This window comes from Pyxicephalus adspersus, chromosome 3, assembly GCF_032062135.1.
Source record: "Pyxicephalus adspersus chromosome 3, UCB_Pads_2.0, whole genome shotgun sequence".
Taxonomy (NCBI): domain Eukaryota; kingdom Metazoa; phylum Chordata; class Amphibia; order Anura; family Pyxicephalidae; genus Pyxicephalus; species Pyxicephalus adspersus.
In genome coordinates this window covers 93487785-93505771 of record NC_092860.1, presented here as the reverse complement: position 1 = coordinate 93505771, position 17987 = coordinate 93487785, and the positions used below count along the sequence as shown (strand labels likewise).

The 17987-nt window shown below is 36.6% G+C and overlaps 1 protein-coding gene across 1 annotated transcript in view; it reads left to right on the top strand.

Annotated features, from left to right (window-relative positions):
- Positions 1–1100: 1100 nt before the first annotated feature.
- Positions 1101–17987, top strand: part of ENPEP (glutamyl aminopeptidase) — a gene marked incomplete in the record, with an annotated part of 29088 nt that continues 12201 nt past the window's right edge. The window contains 10 exon segments of the mRNA XM_072405699.1: positions 1101–2379; positions 6674–6815; positions 7133–7264; positions 8897–9017; positions 9759–9913; positions 10555–10668; positions 11385–11519; positions 12926–12991; positions 14812–14877; positions 16001–16152. Of these exon segments, the coding sequence (XP_072261800.1) occupies positions 1673–2379; positions 6674–6815; positions 7133–7264; positions 8897–9017; positions 9759–9913; positions 10555–10668; positions 11385–11519; positions 12926–12991; positions 14812–14877; positions 16001–16152 (1790 nt within the window).

Here is a 17987-nt window from a genome sequence, read left to right as displayed (position 1 = left end):
ATAAACCTCACTGCATGTTTTTGGTATGGGGGAGGAAACCCATACAAACACAGGGAGAACCTGCAAACTCCAGATAGTGTCTTGGCTGGGATTCAAACCTGGGACCTAGCACTGCAAAGCCAAGAGTGCTAACCTCTGAGCCACCATGTTGAACATGTTTTCATTAGTAACATAGGTATGCCAACCTAACTAACTACCAAAATACCCTGACTATGTTGGTATAACCGAGACCTCCTCCCTCCACTTGACTCCCCAGCTTCCCTTAATTTCCTATGATTTGCTCTCTGTTTTAGTGTCAGTAGCACTGTCATCACCTGGAATAAAACAAAGTTTTGCTAAAAGCTGGCAGGCTTTATTTCTAAATACACTGTATCCAAATTACTGGTGTAGCATATTTAAATGTATTACTTTTTTTGCAGATCCAATGATTCTGCACATATTAGGTTCATTTAAAAAAACATGAACATAAGTATAAATACCTTTATGTAAACATGTGACTGTGGCTTTTAAATCTTTTTGTCCTAAATAACTTTTTTTAACACCACTATCCTTATGCTGGTGCATCAGCTTTGTGAATTTAGCATAAATTAAGACACAAGTAAAGGAAAATTTTCCATTATAGGCATCATAACTTGATCCTTTATGTTTTCACATTGTGTATTGGAGTAACAACATTGGGTACTGTGCAGTGAAATCACAGAGTAGTGTTGTTACTCTTTCTTATCACAACACTTGCCCTCCTGGGGTGATACAAGGACTTGAAATGTTCTAAATGTTCTTTGTCACTAGTATGATAAGCAGCAATATTTACCTTATTTCTCATTCCCCAGTCAGCTTGCTCTTTTCTGTGCAATATAATGATGGGATCAGCCATAGTTTGGGGACAAGTATTGCAGCTAGAAGATAGCCTGTGGTAGCGAAGAATAAGGGATATATTGCTTCCTATTTCTAACCATCTGGATGGAAAGTACTTAACCCTTGCTGTACAAGGAGGGGAACCCAATGGTAAGTGTTTCTGCTTTTTCAGAGTTAAAGACCAACAAGTTAGAGCCAAAGTCAGCTAACACTTTTAAACAGTTACAAGAACAGATTTTCTGACTTAGAAAAAAGATGTTTGCTATTGCGTATAGTTGACCTTGAAACCAGTGATCATAAGACTGTAACAAGAAATGTTCTTACAACAGTTATTGTGTTCTGCAATAAATTATATGCATATAAAATCCAGGAATCATGGATCCAACAAATGACTTTGTCATGCCAGTGATCTCAAATACCACTTGAGTACAGCTCAATAAAGCCATTCATTAGGTTTATTACCTAATCCACATAACTCAGAAAAGAGCCCTGAAACATTCATAAAGTTTCATTGCAGCTGTCTGAGCAGAGTCCACTGATAGAGTTTAATCTTGTGTTTCCAATTTAGATGTTCCTCTTGTTGCATGTGTCCAACAAGTTAGTGATAATGCCCTGGCAAGATAAATCTCCTGCCATCATCTATTGCTGATTAGCTCGAAGTTATTTCTGCAAGGGAAAAGGAGGAGGAGAAGGAGGAAGGGGGAGAGCTGAGAAGTGTACAGTTAAAAGTAGTGAGAGAAGAAGAATAGTGTTCACATCATTGTGATCTCTGCAGGAGGAGGAGGAGGACTAGGTGATCCGCTACAGCTGCCAGACAATGGGGATAGAAAGCATGAGCTTGGATGATAATGGGGGCTCTAAGAAGTACTGCATCCAAGGGAAACATGTTGCTATGATTGTAGGGGCTGTAGTAGTGGTGGGATTAGCTGTGGGGCTGGGGGTAGGTCTAACATATCCAGAGCCATGTAAAAGTACCAATGGAGATGTAACAACCAAACCATCAGCAATTCCCACTACTTCTTCTGCCACCACTTCTTCTGCCACCACTTCTTCTGCCACCACTTCTTCTGCCACCACTGCTGCTTCAGGTTCTGAGCCTTGCCCAGTGAAGGATGACAGCAGTGGGGAATGGAAGAATTTCCGACTTCCATCACACATCCGACCCCTACACTATGACCTGGAAATCCAGCCCGAGATGGAGAAAGACACCTACACTGGCACGGTGACCATTTGGCTGAAGTTGACCAGCCAAGACAAGTATCTTTGGTTGCACATCAGGGAGACTAAGATCTCTGGGCAACCCAGGCTGAGGAATCGCAATGACCAAGAGATCCAACTCATCCAATGCTTTGAGTACAAACCACAGGAGTATATTGTCCTGGAGGCCACCCAACAACTCCCACCCAACTCTGATGATGACAACTTGGACGATACCTACCGCCTGACTCTGCAGTTTGCTGGTCAACTCAATGGCTCGCTGGTGGGCTTCTACAGGACCACATATGAAGAAAACGGCAAGACCAAGTAATGTATTATGTATACAGTTTGTTTTATCTAATGCTATTTATATAGATTAGGACTACAAGTAGTGTCTTTTTTTTTTAGAGTGGGGTGAACCTCTGTCAGACTTTATTGCTGCTGTGTTCTCAGCAATGGTCTCTCAATTTCTGTCCCCAAGAGGGTAGCTGGCGCCAATTAAAGGTTGGCAGACTGTAACCACACTTAGGGTTCTTCTCAATGGTCAGTTTGCACCATCCTGCTGTGTTAGTGTGTATTTCATACCTGCATTCCCTTAGTGCCTTGGGGTTCTCTAAAGACCCATTCACCCCTGTAAAATGTGAATGTGTGCAATACTGCTACACATTTTAACAAAAGTTAGTGCCAGTGTGTTGCTGTGCCATTCATTTTTATTGCATTCCAATGCATTTAAGTAACACACACACATTGCAGCTATGTATAACCTCAACGCACCAGGTGTGAATTCTTCCTCCTTTCTTTGCTACATTCATCACTGAACACTACTCTAGGGACAAGTAATTATACCTCCAAAGTTTCTTTTATAGACAACACATAGACAACACTGAGATTGCTGGTCTCCTAAAACCCCCCACACATTCATTTGTTCCTCTTGCAAACATCCATGTCACTACTGTATCTTATAATAGATAAATGTCAGAACATACAGTTCCAGGATAGAATCCACCATGACAGTTGATTAATTTAGAATTTGAGCAATAGGCAGCAAAGGAAATGTTTATTTGTTAATTTGTTAATCTGTTATTATATCTTACGTTGTTATATGTTAAGTAAGTAACAAAGTTATCTACCCTAAAAAATTTCTTGGCTTATATCTAAAAAAATGCAGTTGAAGTTTTAGCAAATTCACAAAAGTCATTCAGGGGTTAAGTGCATTTAAATTTCATCAGGAATAGTTAAGTGTGTGGACTGCCAGAATAAACATAACACATGAACCTTCTGCAAACACTCTGATTTTAAGATTTAGGGCCCTTTTTTTGTGCCGTCAGGGCTTCTGTCCTAAAGAGGCAACAGTGAATGAGTAAAAATCTCCTCAATATGTGAGGGGAAATTTGCATTGACAGTCATCAGCAGAACAGAAGTCGTTATTAGATATGCCTTTATCTAAGGCTACCTACACACACAAGATTGTCGCCTGAGACAAACAATTGTGATTGCCTCAGTTGAGAAGCATGTGTACAGCTGTCCCCTGACATTGTTCACCAGTCTGGTGGATCAAAGAACAAGTTAGCAGGAAGGACTGCTGCACTTGCCTCTGAAGGAGGGCACAATGGGTGCCACTAACTTGTCCTCTCCCTGTTCTCTAAAGAACTAAACAGCACTGTTTGTACAATGCTCATAGTTGATGCTTTGCCCTTGTGGTTACGTTTGCCTCCATATTACATGTTAACTCTGATCCACTAACATCTTTCAGAGATTTGCTCTGGATCAGATTTAAATCTGTCATATCTGCAGGAAGATTACAGTGTTATAAAGAGTACTGGGATACTTTGATGGTACAGGAATCCTATTTACTTTTTCACATTTCCAGAATCTCATAACCAGCAGTGCAATCTGAGGCATATATATCTTTATATACAATATATATACATGCAATTATATGCAACACCTTGAAATTGTTGTATACATTTGTATAGACTTAACCACGGTTATAGCCTAAACGCTCTCTATATGTCTGGAATATGCAGATGATTCCCAAAAGACAAAAAATTAAGGTTTTGCTGGTTGGAAAACATAACTTTTTTTGGTTCCAAACCAATTAATAGCTGGATTTTCTAAACATTAGAACCAGTTTTTTAAAAGAAGTACACCATGGCAACAGTGGGGCATTGTCCTCCACGGTACATGTCTGAGAAAGTGCAAGCAAATTGCCACGTGAGAAGGTGCATTGTGCACTGTAAGACTTGTATTACCACTGTGCTAAGTACACAACACAGTGTGAGAATCCATTCTGTCACTCTCCATTAAATAACATAGGATTTATGCCCATTGGATTTTATTGTGTGTTAAGAACTCAACACTAGTGCATGTAGTCCAATTTAGCATGACATTCACACTATTTGATCCAGATGTCCAAAGCACTTGGCATCCCTAACTGGCACATTTTACCAAATATGTGGCGTCATACACATATTTGCAGCCCTACAGCTAAAACAGCAAAATGGTTGTAAAAAGAATTACTTTCAAACAACATCAACAAACAACAATAAAGTGTCATTTAGGAAAAAGCTTATAATTCACAAAATAAAAACCAGGCCTGTAAAACAGAGGGAGTGATTCGTTGACATTTAATTGATCATGTATGCAGACGTGCTGCTGATTAGACACAGCCTGATGTCTGTGTTTAGCCTTCATTTCCCTTTATGCAGTTTGTATTGGTCAAAGTTGTGATGTGTGCTTGGCAGTGTGACTTTACCATATGGGTGAGTGAAAGTCCTTCTTGTTGTGTTATGATTTGTAAGGGAACCAGGTCTGATCCTTGGTTTCTTAAGATAATGCAGTAGATCCATGTGCAAGAGTTCTTCAAAGTATATGCCAATGTTTCTAAAACACCAGACATACACATGTGGAGACTTCCAAATTATTTGATATTTATCTCAGACTTTTATGGATACAGTAGGTAGGGATTAGCAATCCAGGTAAGATTTTCTTACTCCATGGACCATTGTCACCTATGTAGAGGGAGTTTAGATCACTTCTTTCTTTTCAGATTTTCTTTTTTCACTTTCTGTGGCACATCTAGAACAGAAAGAGAAAGAAAATTATTTAAACAACACAATCATTCAAAAAATTAGAAAAAAGACTTTACAACTTTTTTTCCAACTGTGTACATATACTTTAAAAACCAGTTGATGTTTTAGTTTAAATCAGTTAAATACATTACAGGTGCATCAAAACAACAATTTGTTTTGTTGGGTGTTTGGGTAGCTTTCCCATGACAGTACTGATTGGTCCAGCATTGTCATATAGAGTGAGTCACAAGCTTTCCTATACCTCAAAGAACCGGGTTGTTTCTTTAATGCAGAGATTAGGGAACAAGGGGAAAAAAAGTACGTGCAAGGGAGAATAAGTAAAATCAAGCCAATTGCCTTGGCCTTTTAAATGCTGCTGGCTGCTGTTCATTTACCTCTACAGCCTGCAGTGTTTAATACTTACCTTCCGCCACACTCCAGTGAGTTTTCATTTAAAACAATCTTACTGCCCCCACTTGTTACCAAGCCCTAAAAGTAAACATGCCCTTTAAGTGCAGTGATTTAAACACCAAATTAAAATCCAGCTTGATAAAGTTAGACCCATACAAGATTATTTTTGATTGGCTGTTTTAGGTTCCTGCCTTACTGAATTATTCCAAAATAATGGATGTATACTTAAGTGACCATAGTTTCGATCTTTTTATTGCTTTTATTAGTATACATAAAAACTAATTTCCGATCAGTGATACTTTATTAATGCCAATGAATGGAAAGTCTGCTTCACACCAAAACCAGCTATCTCCTGTCTGCTAAAGAAGACAGCTTTTTGATTTGTTATTCTTTCATCACAATACTATCAAATTAGGAAAGTCAGGCTACAGTGTCAGCACTAATAAACCAAAAACAACATACTTCAGATTCCAGAATAATTAAACCTGGGAGTGGGCTGCTACACCTAATTGAAGCCTATTACAAATCTGCAGATCTTTGTTCAATGTTCAGTAAATGTAAAATCTAGCATGTTTCGAGATTTATGAAAAAAAAACAACACACTATGGCAGGTTTTATTTAAGAACCACCATGAATACACAAGTTAGTAGCTATTAGAGCTCGTGTAAAGAGAGCAATACAATGCATGATTCTAGTAAATTTTAGTAACAATTTAGGACTATATCAGGGAGGATAAATATAACACAAGAATGTTTATATTTTCTACTAAGATCTCTATGTGGCCTGATGACCACGGCAGGGTGGTATGAGCAGAGACAAAGGTGGTGTAGTGTATTCTTGGGTATATATCACACAACTATGTCTTTGCACACTGCTATACACAATTACATGTTTCTATCCACATGTTACAATGATTGATGAGGTTTCCCCTTATTTTCTGCCTTAGCAGCTAGGGGAATTAAGAAGAAATCTCTACAAGGCAGGACAGGTTCCCTCCTTAAAGATTTGCCCTCTCCTGTTGTTCATTGAACAACTGTACTTATTTATTACCTATTTAGATACTGAGATACTGAATGTGATAAAGCAAAGCAGCAAATCACCATTGAAGTTTGAATAAAAGAAGCCTCTCTTTTCTCCAGGAGTATTGCAGCCACAGATCATGAGCCAACAGATGCACGGAAGTCATTCCCTTGCTTTGATGAACCCAACAAAAAGGCAACTTACAGTATAACCATTATCCACAATGCAGACTACCAAGCAATCTCAAACATGCCACTGGAGGTATGTATTTAGGGTCCAAAGAATGGGATCTAAATGTGTTTTCCTTCAAAGGCATACTAACAACTTTATATATGATGATCCCTCTTTTTGAAATGTTACACCATTTAAGGGTTTCTGTTCTTTCATCATGTAAAAGTAATAGTAATGCACTTCTTTTCTTCCATTATCACATAACATCCTGAAGCCTCTTGTGAGATAGAATGAATATATTTAGGGGATACATAGATAAAAAAACATGTTTCAGGCCTATGAGCAGGATACAGTTTTTATGGATGGGCATGATATACTGGCATTCAATTGTTTTTTTTTTCATCTAGGCTTCTACTAACATAGGAAATGGCTGGATGAAATCTGTGTTCCAGAAGTCAGTCCCTATGAGTACATATTTGGTTGCCTTTGCTGTCCACCAGTTCACATATGAAGAACGAATTTCAAAGAGAGGAATCCCTGTAAGTATTATCTTTTAGTATCTTTGTTGTTCTAACTTGGTTGAACAAAAATGATTCATCATGATGGATTAACAATACTAACTGAAAGTTAAGAATGTTATTTCGTTAGGCAGCTGTGAATATGTTATATTTGCCAGATTTCAGTAAGTATTTGGCATATGGCATGTTATGAATAATTGGGTGACCAGATCATACAGGGCACAAAAGACTTAAAGGTACTCTCTGATCAAAAATAGAAACTAATGCTTCACATACATACATACAAGATGTGCATCCTTGCAAACACTTTTTTCATGGATTTGCTTTGCATGGTCTTTTGGTTTTATAGTGTAGGTTATGGCCAGATGTTGGCCCTCACAGATAGATACATGTAGCTATACTAATCTATAAAGCCCTTTACTGTACATAGTTGATATTAATTTGAGTAACACGTAACTCTTTGGAAAAAGAAAATTGCTTGAAAGGGGTGTGTACTTCTGCAATCAGTTATTCAGTTACTTGTTTATTTTTTCAGAAGCTTCTTTCATAAGAAGAAAAAAAAAATCGAGTGTAAAAAAAAAAAATCGAGTGTAAAGAAAAAAAAAAAGGAACAACATAAAAATGTACAACTTCTTGAGGTTGAATATATGGGGTTCAAATTATACTCATGTTGATGGCATGGCATGATGTTACTGATTTTGAAGATAGTTTACAATTATAAAGCTTATTCTGAAAGTCATAAGCATTTATTGTTGCATGGGGGAGCTTTTTGAAAAACTTATCTGGGAGTGGGCCAGATATTTTCCTGCTGTGGTAAGCATCTACGTATAATGCCTACACTGTTGGTGATCGAGGACAAAGAGCTGTCATTATCCACCTAATTTGCCCCTACGTGTGGCAATTTGATAGCACAAATAAACTTTTCATTCTATTTTTTCAAATATTTCAGATAAACCCAATGGTGGTATAACTCCTGTTGTTTCCCCCGAGTTACCTGTATTGATGCTGTCAATGTGTTGCCCGGATTTGACTTTGCAATAATTTAAATTCTGGTGGCCATTCATACTCTTGGGAGATAGATTGAAGATTTTGGGTGATTGTATACTTTAGAAGTGGTTGACATTTACTAAATATTACCATATGTATGATCAAATTCATTCACGTAGTAACAGTGATTGGTAGGATTTTATTAGTCCCTTGCTAAAACAATGAACAAATTAGAAGCTTGTTGAAGCAGTGGTCTGGCCAGTGATGCATTACAACAGAGTTGCAGCATGGAGTTGGGAATTCCTATCTTTCACAACTCCAAATTGTGATGAACTCCTGAAAAAACCTAACAGTGGTGGCAAAATGGTAATTTTAGAGGCACCAGAAGCCTACCACATCCACACTGGGGCTGCTGTTTGATTTAAATGCCTAAACCAAAGACTGTTCAGAATGCCCACCACATTGTTAGTACACTTGCAGTTCTTTACAAATAATGCTGGCTCCTGATACAGACTTATATCCTTGGCAGGATATGGTTATAAACTATTTACCAACATGCATGATTTGTGAGTTTGTCTATAAGGCAGCTTGATGTTTGTCTTATTTCTTTGGCAACATGTTAGAACATCTATTTTTTTCACACTAGTATTTTTGTTTTATTTTCAGCTGAGAATCTATGTGCAGCCCAATCAAAAACAAACAGCAGTGTATGCTGCAGACACCACCGAAGTTATATTTAACTTCTTTGAAGAGTACTTCAATGTGACTTATTCTCTACCTAAAGTAGGTATGTATACAAAAGAAAAACAATAAAGGTAGTCATAATGGTTTTATGGAATGGAATGTAACCTTCTTGCCCAGTGCTTCTGATTTTTATAGTATATTTTCAGAACCTCTGTCTACTAACACTGCTTACATTTACATGTTCTTGGAAAACCAGTTGTGAAGTCATGTAAGTGTGCAGGCTAAATATTCTTCAACTTTTTTAGGTTGGAAAATTGTATGACCTGAATTAAATGTGGCAGCGTTCTGCAATGTGACTATACCAAAACTTGCAGTGTCTAGGAAATAGAAAGGGAAACCATAATGATGTGCTAATATCTAAGCTAATTTCCCATGCATGTATTCTCGATATATTTTGTTGATTTTCAGTACATAACTATTGCAAATGGCTAATATATAATATAAAGTATAGGAAAAAAAAATATTTTTATATACAGAGGAAGAGTTCTCAAAAATGAATGCTTTAGGTACATAGTGTAATTGCTTTGACACTTGTCAAGTATAATATGTAATTGTCAAATATTCTGTATAACGTACTAACAAAATGATAAAGGTGTTTCAAAAAATCATCAGATTTTCAAATGGCTGTCATTTGTGTTTCTGAGCAACATTACATTTATTACAAATATGTACATCTTGTTTCGTTACATTTTTGTAGGATCAAACAAAAAGTTGTAATAACTATGACCAGTCTAACCTGCATTACAGTGTTTACCAAAATTGTGTTTGTTTTCCCTTGATCTAGATCAAATAGCAATTCCAGATTTTGGTACTGGAGCCATGGAGAACTGGGGCTTGATCACTTACAGAGAAACTAACCTGCTTTATGACCCTAAGGAATCAGCAACAGTTAATAAACAACGAGTGGCTGCTGTGATTGCTCATGAGCTTGTACATCAGGTATGACTATACAATTTACTAAAAGCTCAGACCATTTACATTTTTTATTTTAAACTTGGTTCAGATGGGTTAGGGTTAGTGAGACTTCGTGGGATTAACTTGATGGTTTATTGGAACTCTATAAGGCCACTGAGTATCCAAACATATCACTATAACTTGAACATGATAATCTGAACAATTCCCACAAAATATAAATGTTTTTTTATGTAAGCTGAAGGTATCTGAAATATTGTTCATTCGGTTGACTTTGTTCTAGAACAACAATTCCTTATATTTACTAGGAATTTTTGACACTACCTTGTGTTTTGTGTATGTTAATTGTATGTATTTCAGAGACTATAACTAGGAATAAGTTCATATATTTGCACCAACATACCTACATTATCAGGAATCTAACGACATGTCTGTATAACCATGTTTTTCTGGGAATAAGTAAACTTTTACATATAGTATACCTCTTATGTTAGCATTAAGTATTGTTTGTTAAACAAACTCCTTAGCTTAAAGCTGCTTTGTAATTGTTCTATTTTTTCTTCATCTTTGGCATTCAGTTCGCCCTCTCCTAAGCATGTTTATTTTTTAGGGGGAGAGGAAACCGGAGGGAATGTTTATAAAGGTTTCCAATGTGTTTGTTTTTTCAGTGGTTTGGAAACATAGTCACAATGGATTGGTGGGATGACCTGTGGCTTAATGAAGGCTTTGCCAGCTTTTTTGAATATTTAGGAGTGAATTCATCTGAACCCACATGGAACATGGTATGTTTGAAAAGAGAATAAATGGCTGATTTTCTCTGTTTTAGGAAATCCCTAGTAGAAAAGTAAAGTGCATTTTCAAGCAAGCACTATTTGAAAACCCAGCTAAAGCTACGTACACACTTCCAATTATTATCGTCGGAAAACGAACGACGAACGTTCCTGCACGATATATATGAACGATCGTATAGCACCGATCCTGCACATAGAGGTAACGACACGATCGTTCGTAGATATTGTACACACAATAGATACGATCGTTTAAGCGATAGAGGAACTATGTGCACGACAGGAAAGTGAACGGACGTTCGTTCATCACGCATGCTCTGACCATGAACGATCAACGAACGACCGTACACACGAACGATGTTCAACGATCGTCGCCCAATCCGATCCGCCAGTCCGGTCGTTCGTTTCCAACAATTTTCCTCGTTCGTCGGCGTCGTTGGTTACTTTTTTACCAACGATTTTTTGCCCAATCGATCGTTCGTCGTTCGATTGGAACGATAAAAATTGGAAGTGTGTACGCACCTTAACTTGTCAGGTACAATCAGCTAGGTCCATGATGTGCAGTGTTTTAATAGAATGGTTTATCTCTTATTACCCCCAAATCTGAAACTGATAAACAATGTATTACATATATAGAACAAATAATGTACACATTTTTATTTCCAGACACCAGAATGCCAACCTATAAATATATATGTTTTATTTTTCAGCTTGACCAGATTTTAATTGATGACCTGCTCCCTGTAATGAGAGATGATGCACTTCTGTCCTCCCATCCAATTATTGTCACTGTTTCAACCCCCGCGGAGATCACATCTGTGTTTGATGCCATTTCATACAATAAGGTTTTAGTCATATTTAAAGGAATATTTTAGATTTTATATTATATATATATATATATATATATATATATATATATATATATATATATTACAGGACCTAAGCTGGCAATCTGGTTCATTATATTTGTAGAAGTCACCAGATTACTGAAGTTGCATGAGTAACAAAACAAATTGGTACCTGCTTGTAGGTCTGAGAGAATTGTTGCCTATTAACCTAATACTTGAAAATATGTTTGCCTGACATTCTTTGGGAACTAATAATTGATGTTTTGATTTCATTTTATTACCCTGGGCCTGATTTAATATTGCTTTGAAAACTGGTAAGATTCCAAGAAGATAGATTATCAAGGGAGAACCTGGGTGATCCAGCAAACCTGGAATGGATTTCCTAAAAATAATTTTCCATTAGTTGGCTAATGTTTTCAGTTGTATACCAGTTCAATTTTAAGTTTAATGGATCATCCAAGTTCTCCCCTGAAAATCAGTCTTGCAATGCTTTAATAAATCAGGCCCATTATTTGTATCTCAGTTGAGTTCAGTTGTCGGATCTTGTGCACACAACTAAACCACCAAAATCTCAGGATATAGGGGTGTCCTTTAAGTCCTATTAGTACATTAATACCTTATTAGAGTACTTGCCAGCAATATCACATTTAGACCTAGATGGCTAGGATTGTGACCAAACCAACAAATGTCCCGTTATTTTGTATAATTTTTAGTGAATAAAAAAGACAGGATTATCCTTTTCACAGTATTGTTTGGAATCATTGCTTGTTGGATGAAATATCCAACCCTCAAGATAAGCAATAGTCCAACATATCATGGAATGACAATACTGTAGATTGGAGCAGTGGATGATGTCAGACTGCAGGAGTTTTGGACTGTTGTGTTGAACAGCCATCTAGCTCTCTCATATGCTACCTATGCGGAGAATTTTATCCCTTGGTGAACAAAATAGTACTGTTGAAAAATTAAAAGTAGACCACAATTTTGCCTTTTATGCAACAGGACTACATACTGTATAGTATCTACTGTATATAGAATGCTTTAGTTCAGGGGTCGCCAACCAGCCAGTAGGGTCCTTCTCCTGACCCTGCTGATCATGTCCCCTGTAGTCACAGCCCTGCGCTCCTGTCCCCCCAGGATTTTTAGCAAGCAGGTCTGAACCTGTGATGGAAGCGTGGGTTCTGGCATCATAACACCATTCTGGGGTAAGTTTCTTCCCCTTTAAGTGACACACGGCTCCCCGCGTATGCACAGGATATAAAATTAGTGGTCGGTGAGGTCCAAAAGGTTGGCGACCACTGCTTTAGTTGTTCTTTAAAGTTACAGCATTTCTCATAGGTATGCATGTTTCTTTTATTATTAACAAAATATGTTTTTTAAAGCCTAACTTATATTTTGTCTAGGGAGCATCCATTTTAAGAATGCTTGAAGACTGGATTACTCCACAACACTTCCAACTAGGATGTCAGGTACTGTATACATTTATGTTGTGACAATCTGCCAAATATATGTTGGCCACTTGAACAAAACTGTAGATATACTTATTAGGATTTCCTCAAGAATCAAGCCTGCAGCTTGAAATATTTATTGACCAGAAAACATGAAATGTTTTGGCACAAAGTAGTTTAGCGCTATAGTGCCTAATACAGCTCTCATGCCAGTGAATCATCTAATGGACTAGAGCAATTTTTACTAGAACAAATCTAGAACAATTCCACCACTGGCCTATTTCTTTCTCAATCACTTTGTCAATACTTAGGATTACAAAGTAACATATATATGTTTTTTAAGACTAGAAAGGCTTTCTTTTGGTGATATTTATAATTTTAGTTTATGCATACAATCCATGGACAAGTAACAAAACATAGAATGCATCTGAGCAGACATGCTTGCTGTCTTTAACAGATCTATTGAACAAGAAAACAGTACAGGCACTGTGGTGCATATAAGGACAACTTTGTTTTATAGGAAAGGTGTCTTTTTTAAAATCCTCCACTCCTCTCAGTACTCCTCATGTACGTTAATTTCTGCTCCTTCACTGGGCAACCTTGCCTGGTGTTGGACATTATTTGCAAGAAAAACATTCCAGCCAGGTTTTGCCTATTCATTTCTGTGACTTTATTATAATCATTTATTATTACTACACAGGATTTTTATAGCGCCAACATAATATGCAGTGCTGTACATTAAATAATGAATGATCTGTACTCCAATGGGGACAACTATGATTATATCCCAACAATAGCAATACATGAACCTGCATAGTAAAGAACTCTGACGGAGTGATTAAGGAATGTAAATTATTGTGCAGGCTACACTGAAAGATTTAGTAAAGTTGTCCTTTAAATGCCTATTTTTTTAAACATTAACATAATAAAATTGATATACACCTTCAAGAAGGGACAGGCAAGGTCCCTTCTGCAATAAAATATTCTTATTTGCCTGATCACAGTTTTTTTTATGAACATACTGCAACACGGTTTTTGGCCATCTTGATTGGCCAGGCTGGGAAGACATAAACCTGTGCAGGTGTGCGTGAGTCCGGGAAGCCAAAAAGGAAGCTGCCATTCACCGGGTATCCTAAGCTGAGCTGTTTTTTTGACAGATGAAGTCATTGATCATTGATTTTCAAAGTGGAGCTTTAATTCTGCTTTAAGCAGACTGATTTATTAAAGCTCTCTAAGGCTGGAGAGGATACACTTTCATGAGTAAAGCTGGCTGATCCAGCGTACCTGGAATGGATTTCTTAAAAGTCATTTGCTATTTGTTTGTAAATGTTTTCAATCCTGACCCAGATCCATTCCAGGTTTGCTGGATCACCCAACTTCACTGGTGAAAGTTTATCCTCTCCAGCTTAAATTAATCGGGTACAAAACATATACATACTCTTTCAGTCTAAACTTTCACCATACAATAAATGATAAACTGACATATTATTATATTCTGATATATAAAGCCTGTTATGCCTGAGCTGCAGAAACCATGGTGCTGAGCTTTTTCAGTAGCCGGTAAAGTGACCCTATGCTTAGACATTTGTATAGGAAGGACCCAAGGTTCTGCTTCTGAAGTGAGATAACCAAACACTAACTTGCAGCATTGCTAATTACTAGAGTGCTCATTTATCATATATTATGAGAAGATAGTTGTCAGAATGTCTATAGAAGGGGAGAGGGTTACAGTAGGTGTACCTAACATAATTTGCTATGTTCATTATTAATAAAAAAATGCTTTGTGATGTATTCCAGATAATGCTAACCATCAGTATTTTTTTTTCACTTTCATTCATTAGAATTACCTTAAGGAGTACCATTTTAAGAATGCAAAAACTGATGACTTCTGGAAATCCCTGGCCGAGGTAAAACTTACATGAACATGTAACTCATAAATTTACATCATTGTGCAGTTTACAAGTGTAATTTTTTTGTGGAACGGTCTTCCGATGAGATGATTTGCCCTATTACTTAAGCTTTTATTATGTGGATTTATTTTAACATGATTGCTATTCAATATGTTAGACTTGTTTGATATAAATGTTGACTGTTGAAAATCACCTGATCTATCCCACACCAAAGTAATGCAATGGTGAATATTTAGTGTTGATCATTTGTAATTGATGGAAATGCAAATCAATCACTGTATTTTCTCTTGATTGATCTTTTAATTAATGAAGACAAGCACATGTTCATGTGCTCCAATATTCCATCGTACAGAAGTTGATCCAGAGATCTCAAAAAACCCATGAGGTAGTGATATTTTCGAATCTCATAAGACTATAGGATATTTTTCTGGTGTGTTTTCTTTGTCAATTGATCATATTGTGATTTGAATATAACTTTAACCTAACTTACAATTGATTTAATTTTTACACTAAAAAGTCTAAAAAAAAACCCTTATTACCCTTTATTATGGCCCTAAAGTAAATACTATCCACTTTTTAATGTTATTTTTTAATATTTTTACCCTTATTTATTAACCCCCTGTGCACCTAACTCAATGGGCCTGATTTATTACCGCTCTCCAGGGCTGGAGGGATTACACTTTCATCAGTGAAACGGGGTGATCCAGCAAACCTGGAGTGGATTTCTTAGCAAATGTTTTCAATCCTGTACCAGATCCATTTCAGATTCGTTGGCTCACCCAGCTTCAGTGATTAAAGTGTATTATCCCCAGTCTTAGAGAGCTTTATTAAATCAGGCTCAATGTTCAGAGATATGAAGGGGGTTGTTGTTTAGTTTGAACATACTTAAACAAAGGAGACAATACTGCTTATTCAGAGATACGGTACACTATTAAAAATATTGGACAGGAAGTAGAGACAGAATCACAGGTAAAAAAAAAAAAAGGAAAAAGACAACCCATTTTGCCACCAGGTATAACGACTGTTAAGCTGCAATATGTTACATTTTTTCTTGTGAGTTTAGATACATTCTTTTAGGAATGGCAGGTATGGGTTATACTAAAATATTATGTTCTTTTAGGCAAGTGGTAAACCAGTTAAAGAAGTAATGGATACCTGGACTAGACAGATGGGTTATCCAGTGCTCACTGTCTCATCAGGAAATACTGTTACACAAGAAAGATTTCTATTGGATCACAAAGCAAATGCATCCGATCCACCTTCTAATTTCAGGTAGGTATCTGTATTTGTATTTCACCATAGAGTGTCTAAAAATAAGAAATTATAATCACTACGATTATTTAAAAATTGGCTAAATGTATGAAAACACCTGCTGACAGACTCAGTGTGTAATACAGTAAAAATATCCTATAACAGGTGTTCACAAGTCTTATTGCCTTATTTCAGTAGGCAAATCATGCAAATTATTGTGCCAGTGGCAAAAATGACATCCAGAACCTCTGTTATATGCTGCAAATAAATAAACCTAATATTACAAAGCCATGTATTGCAAGTTGCATAGAGATGTTTTAGAATATCATCAGTGCAATGTGCTATTGATTAATCAGCTGCCAGGTTTTGACTGCAAATTGCTGTAGTAGCCACTAAAACTCTGTTCCAAAAGTCAAATCTATCATTATCTGACAGTCAAAATTGGGAAAAACTGATTGTGAACACATTTCTGGGAATCGGGGCAGCTTATAAGAATGATGGGCCAATACAAATGTACCAGAGAAAAGATGAAGCTGCCAGCTCGAACAATACCCAGGCTTTAACTGTAAAAGTAGGGACTTTTTATTATTAATAATGCACTCCACCTACTTTACTACAGTTTATTAAAACACAATGGGCTATATTTAAAGCATGTGTTTCTATCGCAGCATTTGATTCACCACCAGGAAATGTTTCAGTGAATGTCAGATTCACTGCTTTAAAAAAATTACACTAATATGTATGTATGTTGAGATTTATTTTAAATGGAATCCCAAAGTACAATACACCTCTGATATAGTGCATTGCTGTTCTGGAAAAAATGTAGTAAGATCCCATTAAAAATAAATGCTCTCTAAAGGCTTATATCAGTTTTAGTGTTTTTATTATTGTAAAAGGCTCTGCTCAGTCCTGTGTTTAACATGATTAAATGTAATCTAGAGTAAGCAGCTTTAAATTATTCTAAGGCAAAATAATGTGAACAAGATCATTCATCTCACAATCTAAATGTGTTCCTATTGTCTACAATGAAGTGTTCCAGCCCATCAAGATTAAAAAAAAATATTATGTTGCCTTTGCAGGGGTTACTGGAAGCTATCCAGAAAGATTGTTTGATAAGGAACAATCACACTGTTTGTTAAAGGCAAACTCCTTGTTATGGGTAATTTTATTTTAGTTGAGCATGTATATATATATGTATATATGTTATGACTTAATATAGATATACTGTATTTCTATATAGTATATGTAACCATTGTTTTGCAAATATGCCTATATGATAAAGAATTCCTGGGCTGTATGGGTTAGCTAAAGAGACAGCACAACAGTGGCTGCTTACCATGTGTATGTTTGATAAGTTTGAAAGTTCTGGCTGAGTTCTGGCATCACTTGGACAAGTAATTGCTGAATCATCCACCTCTGGGTGTAAATTAAGCTACTTGTGTTGTATATTAAAGAATATGTAAACCTTGTTAACTCCTTTTCTGTGTTCGTATTGATCTGGAATAATAACCAGGAAAAATGTTTCTGCTTTTTAAGTGGAAAAAATACCTGTTAATCCTCCCAGTGAATCATTGACTTTGCAAACTTCCTGTGCACTGATGTTCTAGAGATGACAAGGTGTTCTATGGTTCCAACATACTTCCCATCCTAGGCTCATCCATGAATATAGTACAGGGAACGATGATATTTAACCCAGGCTAGAAATCCAAGGGTTTACTATGGCTTACTGCACTTTGAACACCATCACTGGACTTTAGACTTCCTTATTAAATAAGAATGAAACATCATGTTTTTATCATGTCAGCATCACGTCATTAAGTTATTAAAACTTTAAAACTTTATTATTATTATTATTA